The following is a 15,859-nucleotide window of genomic DNA, read 5'->3' as shown; positions in this document are numbered from 1 at the left end:
ACCGACCTGGCTGAGATCAGCCTTGCTCAGCGCAGGTCGAGGCTCAAACCTGGGAGCTTCTGGTCTGTTACGGCGGAGATTTTAAACGCCGTGCAATGATTATCACGCTGTTCTGACATCCTAGATTCAGCTGTGGCTCGCAGGTACCTTCAAAAGCACCCACCGTGAGGAGGCTCTGCTCAAAACCTAACGGGTGCTACACAAAGGAAGACAGCAAGTACATTTTCAAAAAAAAAATTTATTCAGCTGAACACAATAAATACACCACCATCCACTATTATAACATGAGAGATTTCAAGTGAAACGCTGAGGTACTACATTATGGAATGTTCCATACATACATACGGAAATAATGTTTTGGGCTGATGTATAGGCAGCTTTAATAAGGACTTTCAAGAACACTGGGGCACATTTGCTGTGAGCTCAAGTCAGGCGATTGATGGAAGTGAAGTCAGTTCAAATGCATGTTTATTGATAAACAGAATCCTGGACAAACCCTTCCTGTCGTGTTTGAGAGTGTAGAATGCTGTTTCCACGGCAACAGGCAATGAACAAAGTCTCCTTGCACTTCAGCCATGATTCACTAACAGAGTCTGAAAAGAGGGAAGAGGAAATGCATGTTTTATTTGGTTCAATGACTGATGGAACATTTTCAAGAACCACCTGTGTATATCAAAATGCTCACCTTGCTAAATGTGCAGTAGAGGAGTTTATAACGCGGGATCACTCCCGATATTCTAAATTTGTGCTCACCACAAAAAAGGCAGTTCCCACCATCAGACCTTCGTCTCCCATGAACTGAAACTTGCGCCTTTATGTTTTTGCCGTGAATCGGATAGCTTGTCGCAGGACTAACAATTTCCTTATTACCACGGTCTTAGTATCGCAGACCAGCATGGGCGGCCCAGCATGCTCTTCTGCCCACTCCAAAAGGCCAGTGGGTACCACACTGCCAGACTGTAAAGTTCAGGTTAAACTAACAGTCAGATTTATTCGTAAGCAAGGTAATTACACAGAAGCAGAAACATATCGCTAGAAGCTTGCAGAAACAATATTTGACTTGCTTAGCACATAAGCAATGGAGAGTTCCAGGTCTTCACCAATTCCTCTCCATAACTTTCAAACTGTGTCTTTGATTAATCATTATGTGCCAAAACACTCCACGGAACCCCTTTTGGCTGCGTCCACTGGAGTGAGCAGGGATCTTAAGCGGTCAAAGAAAACCTTAGCTCCAACACAATTTTCTGGGAATTACAAAGATAGGTTTCCTCTGACAATCTAACTGATTCCTCACAATAGCAGGTAAGGTGTGAGGATTATATTTCTAGCCATTGGTGGTTTGTTTCATTTTCAAAGTGGAAGAAATTATTGCAGCCGCAACAAATGCTTCAATTGGATGGCTCTTTCAAAGAGGAGGCACAGGCACAATGGGCCAAATGGCCTCCTTCTGTGCTGTGTGATTCTATGAACCACATTGCTTTTTTTAAAAAAACATGAGACATCCTCCTTTAGGTTATTTATATACTATTTCTCACTCCTCTAATTTTCTCCTGAAGCCACACATATCTACTGGGGGAAAGTTCCACAGGTCCTATGTGTGACTCCACTGAGTCTTGGCGAGCTATTGAACTATAGGGGGTATCGACGCCACACCTGATCCAGTGTTCACGTACGTACACCTTCCAGCAGGAGTTGCTAGAGAACAATTAAGAGCACGAAGCTGGGCTGATAATTTTCCCGTCCTTTGTCTGGTGGTGCTACGGTCAATTGTAGTGCCTCCAGCTGCCATCTTGGCTGAGATCAGCTAACCCTGTATAGACTGAGGGCTCGAACCTCGGGACTTCCTGGCCTGTGCGACTCAGGTCCACACTGAGCAGTGCATTCAACTACTGAGCCATTGGCCTTACCCCACACTGACCCCCACCCCCACCCACTCCCGCCCCCTCCAATGATCTCCACATGGCATGCACTGTCTGTAGCCAAGCAGGAAGAGGGCAGCTCACTGAATTTATGGTGCGGAATAACCTGAGCTCACCTCTACCACTCCTGTGCCAAGTGCCTCCTTCTGACAGAGTTCAAAATAAATAGGTTTAATATAAACGTCCAATGGAAGACAGTCATGTGTATCCCTTAGCACAGAGCATGCCATGAGGAGCTACACAGGAGCAGATCCCCTCAGAATTGCACAAGAGGCTGTCGGAGGAGGGTCGTTTTATTCCCTCCACTGTTTTTACATAGAATTTACAGCACAGAAACAGGCCATTCAGCCCAACTGGTCCATATTGGTGTTTATGCTCCACATGAGCCTCCTCCCACCCTATCGGCAAATCTTTCTATTCCTTTCTCCCTCAAGTGTTTATCTAGCTTCCCTTTAAATGCATCTATGTTATTCGCCTCAACTACTCCTTGTGGAGGCACGTTCCACATTCCAACCACTCTCTGGGTAAAGAAGTTTCTCCTGAATTCCCTATTGGATTTATTAGTTACTATTTTGTATTTATGTCCCCTAGTTTTTCTCTCTCGCATAAGTGGAGCCATCTTCGCTACATCTACCCTATCGAACCCTTTCATAAGCTTCTCAGGACACCTGCTCGGTCTTCTCTTTTCTAGAGAAAAGAGCCCCAGCCTGAGAGAAAAGAGAAACCGCCCCACACAGTATAAACTCACTGCCTCACTGACAAGAAAAACTCCATAATGCTCAGAGCAGCGATCCAGTGTGGCTTCTGAAGAATGCATAAATCTGTCCTGTGATGTGAATAGGAATCAGATTGAAACACAGCACTTTCCTTAATTAGTATTCTGTAAATACTCCTTGTAACTGCGTGTGTGCGCGGATGTAATGCAACACAAAGGCAAGAAGATTGCTTGCAATTGCCCCCTTGAGTATCTATAGGCAGTGAATGGAGTAAATGAACTAGCAATGACTAGTACCTCACTGTTGTAAACCCATCTCCATCACAGCTTATCATTAGAGGATCGTTCACCAGCAACTGCAACCTATTACAGTTCCTGTGGCCCTGGTGATCTGCTGCGTAGGGGTGCCTGAAATTCATTTACTGGTGGGATATACAGAATACACAGCAGATGACAGCACCACACAATTCTCTCAATGCCCCTTGATCAAGGAGTGACAATGGCAGAATTATATTAAAATTGTCATTTTCTGTCTTTTTATTTAATTCATGAATTTTTAAAAAGCAAACGCATGAATGTTGCTGTTTGGTGGTTGAAGAAGCAGTTTATGAGCTGGCCCTGTGTGCGTCAGTCTCACGGGTGTGGGCAGTGAGTGTGAATCATCTTGCAGAGCTGGTTTGCTGCTGGTGGCATGATGGGTCAGGGGGCAGCAGTAGCTGATCGGTGAAAGGGCTGCCGTTTAAATCCCCTCGTCAGCCGTGGCTCAGTGGGTAGCACTCTCGCCTCTGTGTCAGAAGGCTGTGGGTTCAAGTCCCACTCCAGAGACTTGAGCACAAAATCCAGGCTGACAATCTAATGCAGTGCTGAGGGAGTGCTGCACTGTCAGAGTAGCTGTCTTTCGGATGACACGTTAAACCGAGGCCACGTCTGTTCTCTCTGGTGGACGTAAAAGATTCCATGGCACTATTTCTAAGAAGAGCAGGGGAGTTCTCCCCGGTGTCCTGGCCGATATTTATCCCTCAACCAACATCACAAGAAAACAGATTATCTGGTCATTATTGCTTTGCTGTTTGTGGGACCTTGCTGTGTGCAAATTGGCTGCCGCGTTTTTTACATTACCACAGTGACTACATTTTTTAAAAAATGTTCTTAATTGGCTGTAAAGTGCTTTGGGACATCCTGAGGTGGTGAAAGGAGCCATATAAATACAAATCTTTCTTCCTTCTTCTTAGGATTGCTTGCAATAGGTTAGAAGATGCTTCCTATCATGCTGATTTGGCCCCATTTACATTGCAGGGTGGATCTGGCAACTGCGTATGCACGGTCACACTGTGACACCATTATCCTAAGCACGCACCTAACGTTAAAATTGCATTGCTCGCCTGGGCAGGTTGACTGAGCACACAGCCAGAATCAAAATGGCAGACCTGATGCCACGTGCTGGCGGCAGCAGCTGATTACTGTAGCGGCCACGGGTACTCTGTCTCCAGAGGCAGGCGGCGGAAGCCCCGGAAGCCCCGGCCCCCCCGGCCCCAGAGGAAACTTTCCCTTCTTCCAACTGCACTCTGGCTGCAACGATTCTGCTGTGTTAAGTGTCCCTTGAAATCGAATGGAACCCTGTAAGGCAACTGGGGTAATGAGGTGGTGGATTCAGCATCTGACTGTCAGGCACTAGTGCTGGGATCGTTCAGAAAACATTGCAGTTGGGAAACTTTACGGTGTTAACAATTTTACAACCGTCACTTCATCAACACTCTGTCGGTGTCTGAAGCTCCTGGTAGAATCTTGGACACAGAACTCTCTATTCCTTCGTCCAATTCATCAATATATATGGTGAAAAGCTGAGACCCCATTACACATCCCTGGGATACATCACTTCTCACATCCTGCCAAACAGAGAACAAATCTTTGATCCCTACTCTCTGGCTCCAACCTCCCAACCAATTACCAACCCATGTCACAAAATTATCGCCAATTCCGCGCGCTTTTATTTTTGCTAATAATCTCTTGTGCGGAACCGTATCAAATGCCTTCTGGAAGTCCATATAGACAACATCCATAGACACTCCTTATCTACCATGTTAGTATCTTCCTCAAAAAATTCAACTAGATTTGTCACACACGACCTACTCTTCAAGGGTTGATGAGGCCAATGCGGTTGATGTAGTTGATAGGGACTTCCAAAAGGCACTTGATAAAGTGCCACATAGTAGACTTGTCAGCAAAGTTGAAGCACATGGAATAAAAGGGGCAGTGGCAGCATGGATACGAAATTGCCTAAGTGATAAGAAATAGCGAGTAGTGGTGAACGGTTGTTTTTTGGACTGGAGGAAGGTGTACAGTGGTGTTCCCCAGGGGTCGGTACTAGGACCACTGCTTTTCTTGATATATATTAATGACTTGGACTTGGGTGTACAGGGCACATTTTCAAAATTTGCAGATGACACAAAACTTGGAAGTATAGTGAACGGTGAGGAGGATAGTGATAGACTTCAAGACAGAGACAGACTCGTGGAATGGACGGACACATGGCAGATGAAATTTAACACAGAGGAGTGCGAAGTGATACATTTTGGTAGGAAGAACAAGGAGAGGCAATATAAATTAAAGGGTACAATTCTCAAGTGGTGCAGGAAGAGAGAGACCTGGGGGTATATGTGCACACATCGCTGAAGGTGGCAGGGCAGGTTGAGAAAGCGGTTAAAAAAGCACACGGGATCCTGGGCTTTATAAATAGAGGCATAGAGTACAAAAGGAAGGAAGTTATGATGAACCTTTATAAAACACTGGTTCGGCCACAACTGGAGTATTGTGTTCAGTTCTGGGCACCGCACTTTAGGAAGGGTGTGAAGGCCTGAGAGAGGGTGCAGAAAAGATTTACTAGAATGGTTCGAGGGATGAGGGACTTCGGTTAAGGGGATAGACTGGAGAAGCTGGGCTGTTCTCCTTACAACAGAGAAGGGTGAGAGGAGATTTGATAGAGGTGTTCAAAATCATGAGAGGTCGAAACAGAGTAGATGGAGAGAAGCTGTTCCCATTGGCAGAAGGGTCGAGAACCAGAGGACACAGATTTAAAGTAATTGGCAAAAGAACCAAAGGCAACATGAGGGAAAACCTTTTTACCCAGCGAGTGGCTATGATCTGGAATGCATTGCCTGAAAGGATGGTGGAGGCGGATTCAATCATGGCTTTCAAAAAGGAATTGGATAAGTAATTGAAGGAAAAAAATTTGCAGGGCTGCGAGTAAAGGGCGGGGGAGTGGGACTAGCTTGATTGCTCTGACAGAGAGCCAGCAGGGGCTCGATGGGCCAAATGGCCTCCTTCTGTGCTGTACCCATTCTATGATTCACAAATCCATGCTGACTCTCTTTGATCAGCTAATACTTGTCCCAAGTGCTCTGTCACTCTGTCCTTGATGATAGATTCCAGTAAGATCCCCATAACTGATGCTAAACTGACAGCTCTGTTGTTACCTGATTTCTCTCTCTCTCTCCCTTCTTAAATAGTGGAGTGACATTTGCAATTTTCCAATCCAAAGGCACAATTCCTGAATCTAGAGAGCTTTGGAAAATTGTGACTAACACATCTGCAATTTCTTCACCCATTTCAATAATACCCTGGGATGGAAACCATCAGGTCCTGGAGATTTGTCTAAATTAAGTCCCGTTATTTTTTCCATTCCTTTTTTTTACTAATGTTAAATCCACTTATTTTTAGCTTCCCTTATACCGCTAGTATTTTGTCCTCTTCCTCCAGTGTGGAAACAAATATACGGTACTCATTTAACAAGTCCGCCATTTCCGTATAACCCATTATAGTCTCACCTGCATCCATCTTTAATGAGCCCAAGTTCCCCTTACCTCTCTCCTTATATACATTTCTTTTCATATTCTCTTTGTCCACCTCTTCCTTTGCATCCGTGTCTCTGGAGTGCAGCTTGAACCCATGAGCTTCTGACTTAGAGGCGAGAGTGTTACCACTAAGGCTGACACCAGCATTGTCCCGATTATTTTAAATGGGTTACCGCTGGCGCTAAAAAAAAATCATTTGAAACATCTATGCTTGAGCATTCAGGCTCACACATGAAGAATGGCTATTTGGCCATGGTGCTGGAGGACATTCAGTGCTTGTGGAACCTGTAATCCAGCACAACTCCATCCTTTCAACAATAACAACTTGCATTAATACAGCATCATCAACATAATAAAACGTCTCAAAGCGCTTCACAGGAGCGATTATCAAACAAAATTTGACACCGAGCCACGTAAGGAGATATTAGGACAGGTGGTCAAAGTCGTAGGTTTTAAGGAGTATCTTAAAGGAGGAGAGAGAGAGGTAGAGAGGCAGCAGAGCTTAAGACAGCTGAAGGCACGGCCGCTAATGGTGGAGTGATGAAAATCAGAGATGTGCAAGAGGCAAGAATTGGAGGAGTGCAGAGATCTCTGAGGATTGTAGGGTTGGAGGAAATTACAGAGATAGGGAGGGGCGAGGCCATGGACTGTTCTGAAAACATGAGTGATAATTTTAAAATTGAGACATTACTGGACGAAGATTGGAGGGAAGGAAAATCCGGGATGCTGTGCTTTGCTACTAAGCATCAAATGCTATTTTCCACGGATAAATAATCAACTCTGATCTACTGTTGTGTTAAACTTCGGTTTGGAGCGCGATGAAATTAACATACACACCCTCAGAACTAGAAGAACTGATGATCCTAATCAGGTCAAACTGTGGTATCCTGAGTGTTGTGCGCTCCCCTCCTGTCCTACACACACACCCCAGGCCACTGCTGCTTCCTTCCTCAATTATGCCATTTTCCTGAGGCCACCGCTGCCCGATTCTACCCTCTCTTGCGTTTACATATCCAAAGACTAATGATACATAACCTTTTTGTGTGCCTACCTACATAGTTTTAACCCAATAAACCCAGTCTCCAACTAGAAGTCTCTGACTTCCCTTGTCTGGCCATGCAGAAAATGGTACTGCACCATGTATTGGTAAACAGTGTGTGTATTTATGGTGCTGTGTTTGAACAAATACAAGGGGCACAAGTTAGAAATGAGGAGGTTAGGCGTAAGTACGTCAGGCGGAACTTCTCCACCCAAAGGGTAATCCAGTTGGGGAATAAATTAACAGGGTTGTCCACTGTTGAGAACAATGTTAATGGCTTCAGTTGAGGATTCTGGAGAGGGAAGGGATTTAGGGGTCTGGTGGGAGGGTGGAGCTGATCAACCAAAAAGCAACTGCTGGTTGGGTCTCGTGGCCTCTTCCCGATTCTCAAAACCATTAGGACAGAAACTGCAAGGCTCTGCTAGTGGTGTGGAACCTCGCTAGAGGCTGGGCGACAACACTGGAGCTGGATTCTGTGTTCGAGTCTACCAAGGATGAACATCAGCAGCTGCGGCTTGGAATCTCTGCCATTTATGCTCTAAAATTGAAGGGTTCAAAGCCCTTCCAGAGTTTATGATTTGCTATTCCTGGTTGCTTTTTATGAAACTGGGCGACATGGACATGTTGGGCCGAAGGGCCTGTTTCCATGTTGTAACTTCTATGATTCTAAAATATGGTGCAGTATATACTCATTTAGAAGATGGAAAATATATGGGAGTTAAAGGGCTGTTTTATATGCAAGTGTAAAACCTAAGGATTGCAGATGGGGGAAGTTTGTTGTATTGGTGGATTTTACTTCACCTGGTCAGCTACACTCTGTTAAAATGTGAAGATTGGAGCTGAGATTTTTTAACACTGTATCTGCCAGCTGTAAAAGAAAGTCTTGCATTTATATAGCGCCTTTCATGACCTCAGGACGTCCCAAGGTGCTTTACAGCCAAATAAGTACTTTTGAAGTGTAGTCACTGTTGTAATGTAGGAAACGTGGCAGCCAATTTGCACACAGCAAGATCCCACCAACAGCAATGAGATAAATGACCAGATAATTTGTTTTTTTTTTAAAGTGATGTTGGTTGAGGGATTAGCCAGGACACCGCGGTGAACTGCCCTGCTCATCTTAAAAATAGTGCCATAGGATCTTTTACATCCATCTAATAGGGCAGATGGAGCCTCGGTTTAACGTCTCATCCAACAGTGCAGCACTCCCTCAGTACTGCACTGATGTGTCAGCCTGGATTACATGCTCAAGTCTCTGGAGTTGAATTCTTCTGACTCATTGGCGAAAGTGCTACCCACTGAGCTACAACTGACACTTCCTTGCGATACTGTGGCTAACACTCACTCTGCTTTCCGCCACAGCATCTCAAGTGCAGCAGTCAATCTGCCTCCGAAGTGCAGTCAGCAGGAGTTAACAAGGAGTGAGTTCCAGTCATCACGAGCATAGCGCTAAAAAGGATTTTGAATTCTTTATTCTTTATTATTTAGAGGCTACCATTTGTTTTAAAGCGAGTACAGCTGATGAGAAGGAAGCACTATCTAGGGGAGCACTTCGACACAATCTACTGCCATATCTGCAAGTACAGATATGTATTTTATTTCACATTCCGGAGCAACAGTCTTACGCTCCACTTTCCACAGTGCATTGAATTGAGTTTTGTGCATTGGTGGGGTGGAGTTACTGACAGGGCAACTTCACACAGACTGGAAAATTCGATCTCCTGCAGTTTCAAGATACAGGCAGCTCCCACCGTTCAAAACTTAAATATTCACTAGCTGCTTGGAACTTAGGGGTTGGGTTGTCATAGATGTTGATTAACTTATATCAAATATATGGAGTAGGTCTTACACTGGCCAATGAATAGCTTGTCATTGTATGATAACTAGTGCCATGGGATCGCTTATGTCCATCTGAGAAGGCGGATGGGGCCTCAGTTTAATTTCTCATCCGAAAGACGGCATCTCTGACAGTGCAGCACTCCCTCGGTATTGCACTGGGAGCGTCAGCATGGATTTTGTGCTGAAGTCTCTGGAGTGGGACTTGGGAGTGGAGATTCGCTGGGGCAGCTCTCTGAGACCTACCGTGGTGTAATTTTGCCACCAACCTTCAAGTTGTGGCAGAAAATTATATTTTTTTTGTACATTTTAAATTCGGCTTTCTGTTTTTTAGAATTAAAATCTACCACCCTAGCAACACTGGAGGCCCGGGGATGAGCAGAGGTCCCTTTCTGTCCAGTGTTGCTATGGTTAAATGATGAAAAGTACATCACATTACATATTTTCATCTTTTGGATATCACTTCAATTTGGCCACCATAATAAATACTGCCTTGCCTGTGACACCCACACCCCAAGAACAAGTAAAAAAAAAACTTACATTAGCAACAATATAGTAAAACTAAGTGAATCAGTAATGCTATTTATAATGTATATGGGGCACTGACCATGTATATGTGGAACCCCACTTAGACACACTCCCGTACGATGCAACTGGCCTAATATTCCAGCACTAGCTATGTGAAATTGAAGGTCAGCATTGGACCAGAATTATCAGTATAATGGAGGTAAGAAATGAAGGACTGGAACCACTTTGGTAAAACAGCCTTGCTTAGAGATGAACCGCTCTACCATGAAAGCAGCATCATCTAAACAAGTTGCTATTTACAGAGAATGAGGCTGTAATCTTATGGAAATTTTGATTACACAGAACATTTTGAGGCAGCTCTAAACACCTTCGTGTGACGACATAAGCTGCAGGAGGGCTGAGCAGTGAAAGATGTACGGACCATACATATGCATATTGGGCACACAAACGTGTGGAATAAGGCGAACACAAAAATTACACTCTCAGTATCAATCCTACCACTTGAATTGAATGATCTGTATTGGCACTGCTCTTCTGTTTTACATAGAATTACATTGAACGTACAGCACAGAAACAGGCCATTTGGCACAACTGGTCCATGCTGGTGTTTATGCTCCACACGAGCCTCCTCCCTCCCGACTTCATCTCACCCTATCAGCATATCCTTCTATTCCTTTTTCCCTCCTGTGTTTATCCAGCTTCCCCTTAAATGTTTTGGGTAAATGTCAGATTCAAAACATTTGTTGTCCGTTGAAACAAAGGTGGGGGGGGGGGGGGGGGGGGTCGGGGAGGGGCAACAGGCAAGACCCTCTCGCTCCCCTTTAATCTGCTACATCTCCTTCTCTAGACACAATGGGGGCCGTTTTTATCTTCGGGCCGGAACATGCACGAAGTCGGCGGTGCTTCCACAGTGCGCAGCCAAAGCCACCGTCGGGAGGTCCCCGAATCACTTTCCGGGTTCGGGCCTCGTTTAAAGCGAGCTGCTGGTTAGGCCACTCCACGGCTGGCATGACTGGGCCGAACGTGCACAGCGCACGCACTGCCCATCTGTCTACGGAAAATGGCAATCGGGGTCCGACGGCCGCTGTAGGCCCCCCTATTTGACATATTTAAACAGCCTCCCGACGGTTTTGGTCATCCATTTAGAAGCCTGATTGTAAATTGAATCAGGCGGGCCTCGGTCATCAAAGGGGTGTCCAAAGTGCCCACCTAGATTTTCCTCTGCCGATCGCCCATTATCTAACCATTATTCGCCCATGGTTTCAGTAGAAAATCGCCCCCAAACTTTTTTTGTCCCTCTCTATTTACTGATATTTAAACCTTCACAGTCTCTCTGAATTGTCCTCTCTTGTTCTCTCGAAGTTCCAAGTATGCTGCACTACACCAGGGGTCCCCAATTATATTCAGACAAGGTCCTCATTCAGCAATCCTACTGAGATCCAGATGGGAGTCAATCCTGGTTTTAATAGTGTCAACAGAAGTAAACCTCTCTCTGTTCAACTTTAGCTGTGTCTATTGCTCTCTTCCTTTCTCTGCGTTTTTCTCTTACTCGCTCCCTGTGACAGTTACTGACTTTTTGTTTCAGCCCAGTACTCTGTCCATTCCCTTTGGGTTTTTTCTTTCATATCCTTTCTGTGTTTTTCTTTATGTCTTTCTCCCCCTAGATCTATTATTTCTCCACATCTCTGTTAATCTCTGTCCTTTCTGTGTTTCCCTCTCCCCGTGTCTCAGTTAATCTCTGTGTTTCTCTGATTTACTCTGTATCTCGTTACTCTTGGAGCTCCCCCACCCCTGTACTATGCACTGTAATTGGCTTTCTGTCATTGACACGGCACAAAGCTCATTGCTACGACAGTGAGCCTCCTGTCACTTATATATAACGAGCATCTTTCTACTTTGATAAAGATCTGAACTTCAAAGTTTGACTTTGGATTAAATAACTGAACTGAAATTACTGAATGCAAACTCATCTTTCACATGCTGTTTAAAAAGGCATTTTCCTTTTAACCATTTTTCATAGTTTTTTTTAAACTTGTGTCTCTTTTTCTTCCTCCTTCTCACTCCTCTTTGCTGCTCCGAACTCAGTTATTCACCAGTTCCCCTTTTGTATTTTATTTCTCTTTTTCCTTACTCACAGCCTAACGCAGTCAGATATGAGCCAAGTTCATTAAATATATATATGTATAGTCAAAAGGGAATTGGACATATACTTGAAAAGGAAAAATTGCAGGGCTATGGGTAGCTCTTCAAAGAGCCGGCACACGCACAATGGGCCGAATGGCCTCATTCTGAGCTGTGTGATTCTATATATTCATAACACAATTGAATAAGTAAAATGAAACAAAAGATACACAGAAACTGCTTGGAACATGCCATTCTGTAACACGTTTCTCCGATGTTGCTGTTCGGTATCTCCGAATACAATTTAGCGATAAGACTGTAACAATCTGCGGTCACCTTGTTTTTGCTGCTCCCGACTCTTATGCTTTCTAAAGGTAACGCTTATGTTTGAAGAGTACAATACAAATAAGAATTGGCTATGTTTAGAAATCAGCCTTCGTTTTTCACATTGTGTTTCGTAGCAACATTCCCACACAACCCGACCACACAGACTCCCGATAACTGAGGGACCTCACCTCATCCAACTCCAAAGTCACTACAGGGCAGTGCTCATGTCTCACCGCCCAAACAAAACGTCTTCACAGTGCGTTCACGGGCAGTGCTCCACCACTCGAAAAGCCCCGTCCTACACAATCTCGCTCCTCCCTGCGTCCTCTTCCTGTTGAAATCAAGACTCTTCGCATCGTCTCCTACTCTAAATCATTATTTCCCAGGAGCTCGAAACTGTGGAACCCCTCACCTCCCACAGCTTTCCCTACCTCCTACAATCGACGGGATTTTAAAACCAGACTGATACTTCCTGATTTGTCGCATCTTCTCGCTGACTCTTCTCAAACTCAAGCACAACTCAAAATCCTTTTTGATTCGGAGCACCTCTACTAAATCTCACCTTCTCTGCTCTAAAAAGAGAATAACCCCAGCTTCTCCAGTCTCTCCACATGACTGAAGTCCCTCATTCCTGGTACCATTCTAGTCAAGCTCCTTTTCACCATCTTCAAGGCCTAATCTAGGCTAACAGTTGAATGAGGCACTAAGGAAGTGCTGCACTATTGCGAGTGTAGTCCTTCGGACGTGATGCTTTTTTTATTCGTTCATGGGATGTGGGTGTCGCTGGTGAGGCCGGCATTTATTGCCCATCCCTAATTGCCCTGGAGAAGGTGGTGGTGAGCCGCCTTCTTGAACCGCTGCAGTCCGTATGGTGAAGGTTCGCCCACAGTGCTGTTAGGAAGGGAGTTCCAGGGTTTTGACCCAGCGACGATGAAGAAACGGCGATATATTTCCAAGTCGGGATGGTGCGTGACTTGGAGGGGAACGTGCAGGTGGGTGTTGTTCCCATGTGCTTACTGCTCTTGTCCTTCTAGGTGGTAGAGGTCGAGGGTTTGGAAGGTGCTGTTGAAGAAGCCTTGGCGAGTTGCTGCAGTGCATCCTGTGGATGGTACACACTGCAGCCACAGTGCGCCGGTGGTGAAGGGAGTGAATGTTTAGGGTGGTGAATGGGGTGCCAATCAAGCGGGTTTCTTGAGTGTTGTTGGAGCTGCACTCATCCAGGCAAGTGGAGAGTATTCCATCACACTCCTGACTTGTGCCTTGTAGATGGTGGAAAGGCTTTGGGGAGTCAGGAGGTGAGTCACTCGCTGCAGAATACCCAGCCTTTGACCTGCTCTTGCAGCCACTGTATTTATGTGGCTGATCCAGTTAGGTTTCTGGTCAATGGTGACCCCCAGGATGTTGATGGTGGGAGATTCGGCGATGGTAACGCCACTGAATGTCAGGGGGAGGTGGTTAGACTCTCTCTTGTTGGAGGTAGTCATTGCCTGGCACTTGTCTGCCACGAATGTTACTTGTCACTTATCAGCCCAAGCCTGGATGTTGTCCAGGTCTTGCTGCATGCGGGCACGGACTGCTTCATTATCTGAGGGGTTGTGAATGGAACTGAACACTGTGCAATCATCAGCAAACATCCCCATTTCTGACCTTATGATGGAGGGAAGGTCATTGATGAAGCAGCTGAAGATGGTTGGGCCTAGGACACTGCCCTGAGGAACTCCTGCAGCAATGTCCTGGGGCTGAGATGATTGGCTTCCAACAACCACTACCATCTTCCTTTGTGCTAGGTATGACTCCAGTCACTGGAGAGTTTTCCCGATTCCCATTGACTTCAATTTTACTAGGGCTCCTTGGTGCCACACTCGGTCAAATGCTGCCTTGATGTCAAGGGCAGTCACTCTCACCTCACCTCTGGAATTCAGCTCTTTTGTCCATGTTTGGACCAAGACTGTAATGAGGTCTGGAGCTGAGTGGTCCTGACGGAACCCAAACTGAGCATCGGTAAGCAGGTTATTGGTGAGTAAGTGCCGTTGAGAGCACTGTCGACGGCACCTTCCATCACTTTGCTGATAATTGAGAGTAGACTGATGGGGCGGTAATTGGCCGGATTGGATTTGTCCTGCTTTTTGTGGACAGGACATACCTGGGCAATTTTCCACATTGTCAGGTAGATGCCAGTGTTGTAGCTGTATTGGAACAGTTTGGCTAGAGGCTAGTTCTGGAGCACAAGTCTTCAGCACTACAGCTGGGATGTTGTCAGGGCCCATAGCCTTTGCTGTATCCAGTGCACTCAGCCGTTCCTTGATATCACGTGGAGTGAATCGAATTAGCTGAAGACTGGTGCGGATATCGGGAGGAGTCCGAGATGGATCATCCACTCGGCACTTCTGGCTGAAGGTGTTTGCAAACACTTCAGCCTTGTCTTTTGCAATCACGTGCAGGACTCTGCCATCATTGAGGATGGGGATGTTCACAGAACCTCCTCCTCCCATTAGTTGTTTAACTGTCCACCACCATTCATGACGGGATGTGGCAGAACTGCAGAGCTTTGATCTGATCCGTTGGTTGTGGAATCACTTAGCTCTGTCTCTAGCATGTTGCTTCTGCTGTTTAGCATGCATGTAGTCCTGAGTTGTAGCTTCACCAGGTTGGCACCTCATTTTTAGGTATGCCTGGTGCTGCTCCTGGCATGCTCTTCTGCACTGCTCATTGAACCAGAGTTGATCCCCTGGCTTGTTGGTCATGGTAGTGTGAAGAATATGCCGGGCCATAAGGTTACAGATTGTGCTGGAATACAATTCTGCTGCTGCCGATGGCCCACAGCGCCTCATGGATGACCAGTTTTGAGCTGCTAGATCTGTTCTGAATCTATCCCATTTAGCACAGTGATAGTACCACACAACACGTTGGATGGTGTCCTCAGTGCGAAGACGGGACTTCGTCTCCACGAGGACTGTGCGGTGGTCACTCCTACCAATACTGTCATGGACAGATGCATCTGCGACAGGTAGATTGGTGAGGACAAGGTCAAGTAGATTTTTCCCTCATGTTGGTTCGCTCACCATTTGTCGCAGGCCCAGTCTGGCAGCTATGTCCTTCAGGACTAAGCCAGCTCGGTCAGTAGTGGTGCTACCGAGCCACTCTTTGTGTTGAACATTGAAGTCCCCCACTCAGAGTACATTCTGTGCCCTTCCTACCCTCAGTGCTTCCTCCAAGTGGTGCTCAACATGGAGGATGCTGAACCAAGGCCCTGGCCGCATGTTCCACTTATTCAGGTGGACGTTAAACAGCCTATGGTAAGGAGTTCTCTCAGAGTCCCAAACAACTTTACTTTTGCAACTAAGACCACTAGTCGTTTTCACGTTTGTGAGCTTTGCTGTGCAAAACCTTGCCGCCCCATTTGCCTATAAAACAAAGAGGGCCGCACTTCAAAGAAATTCATTTGTGTGAAGCACTTTGGGACATTTTGGAGAGACATGATAGTAAATCTACGCTGCATTCCCTCCAAGGCCAATATATCCTTCCT

The 15,859-nt window shown here is 45.7% G+C and overlaps 1 protein-coding gene across 1 annotated transcript in view; it reads right to left on the bottom strand.

The window, feature by feature from the left end:
* Positions 1-218: 218 nt before the first annotated feature.
* LOC137334007 (MICOS complex subunit mic25-a-like) overlaps positions 219-15,859 on the bottom strand; it is a 268,324-nt gene continuing 252,683 nt past the window's right edge. Inside the window, exon 8 of the mRNA XM_067998405.1 lies at positions 219-593. Coding sequence (XP_067854506.1) covers positions 570-593 — 24 coding nt within the window. The 3' untranslated portion in view covers positions 219-569. The remainder of the gene's footprint in view (positions 594-15,859) is intronic.

Source organism: Heptranchias perlo, chromosome 17, assembly GCF_035084215.1.
Source record: "Heptranchias perlo isolate sHepPer1 chromosome 17, sHepPer1.hap1, whole genome shotgun sequence".
Classification (NCBI taxonomy): Eukaryota; Metazoa; Chordata; class Chondrichthyes; order Hexanchiformes; family Hexanchidae; genus Heptranchias; species Heptranchias perlo.
Note: the sequence above shows the minus strand (reverse complement) of the source record. Positions and strands in the feature narration are given on the sequence as shown.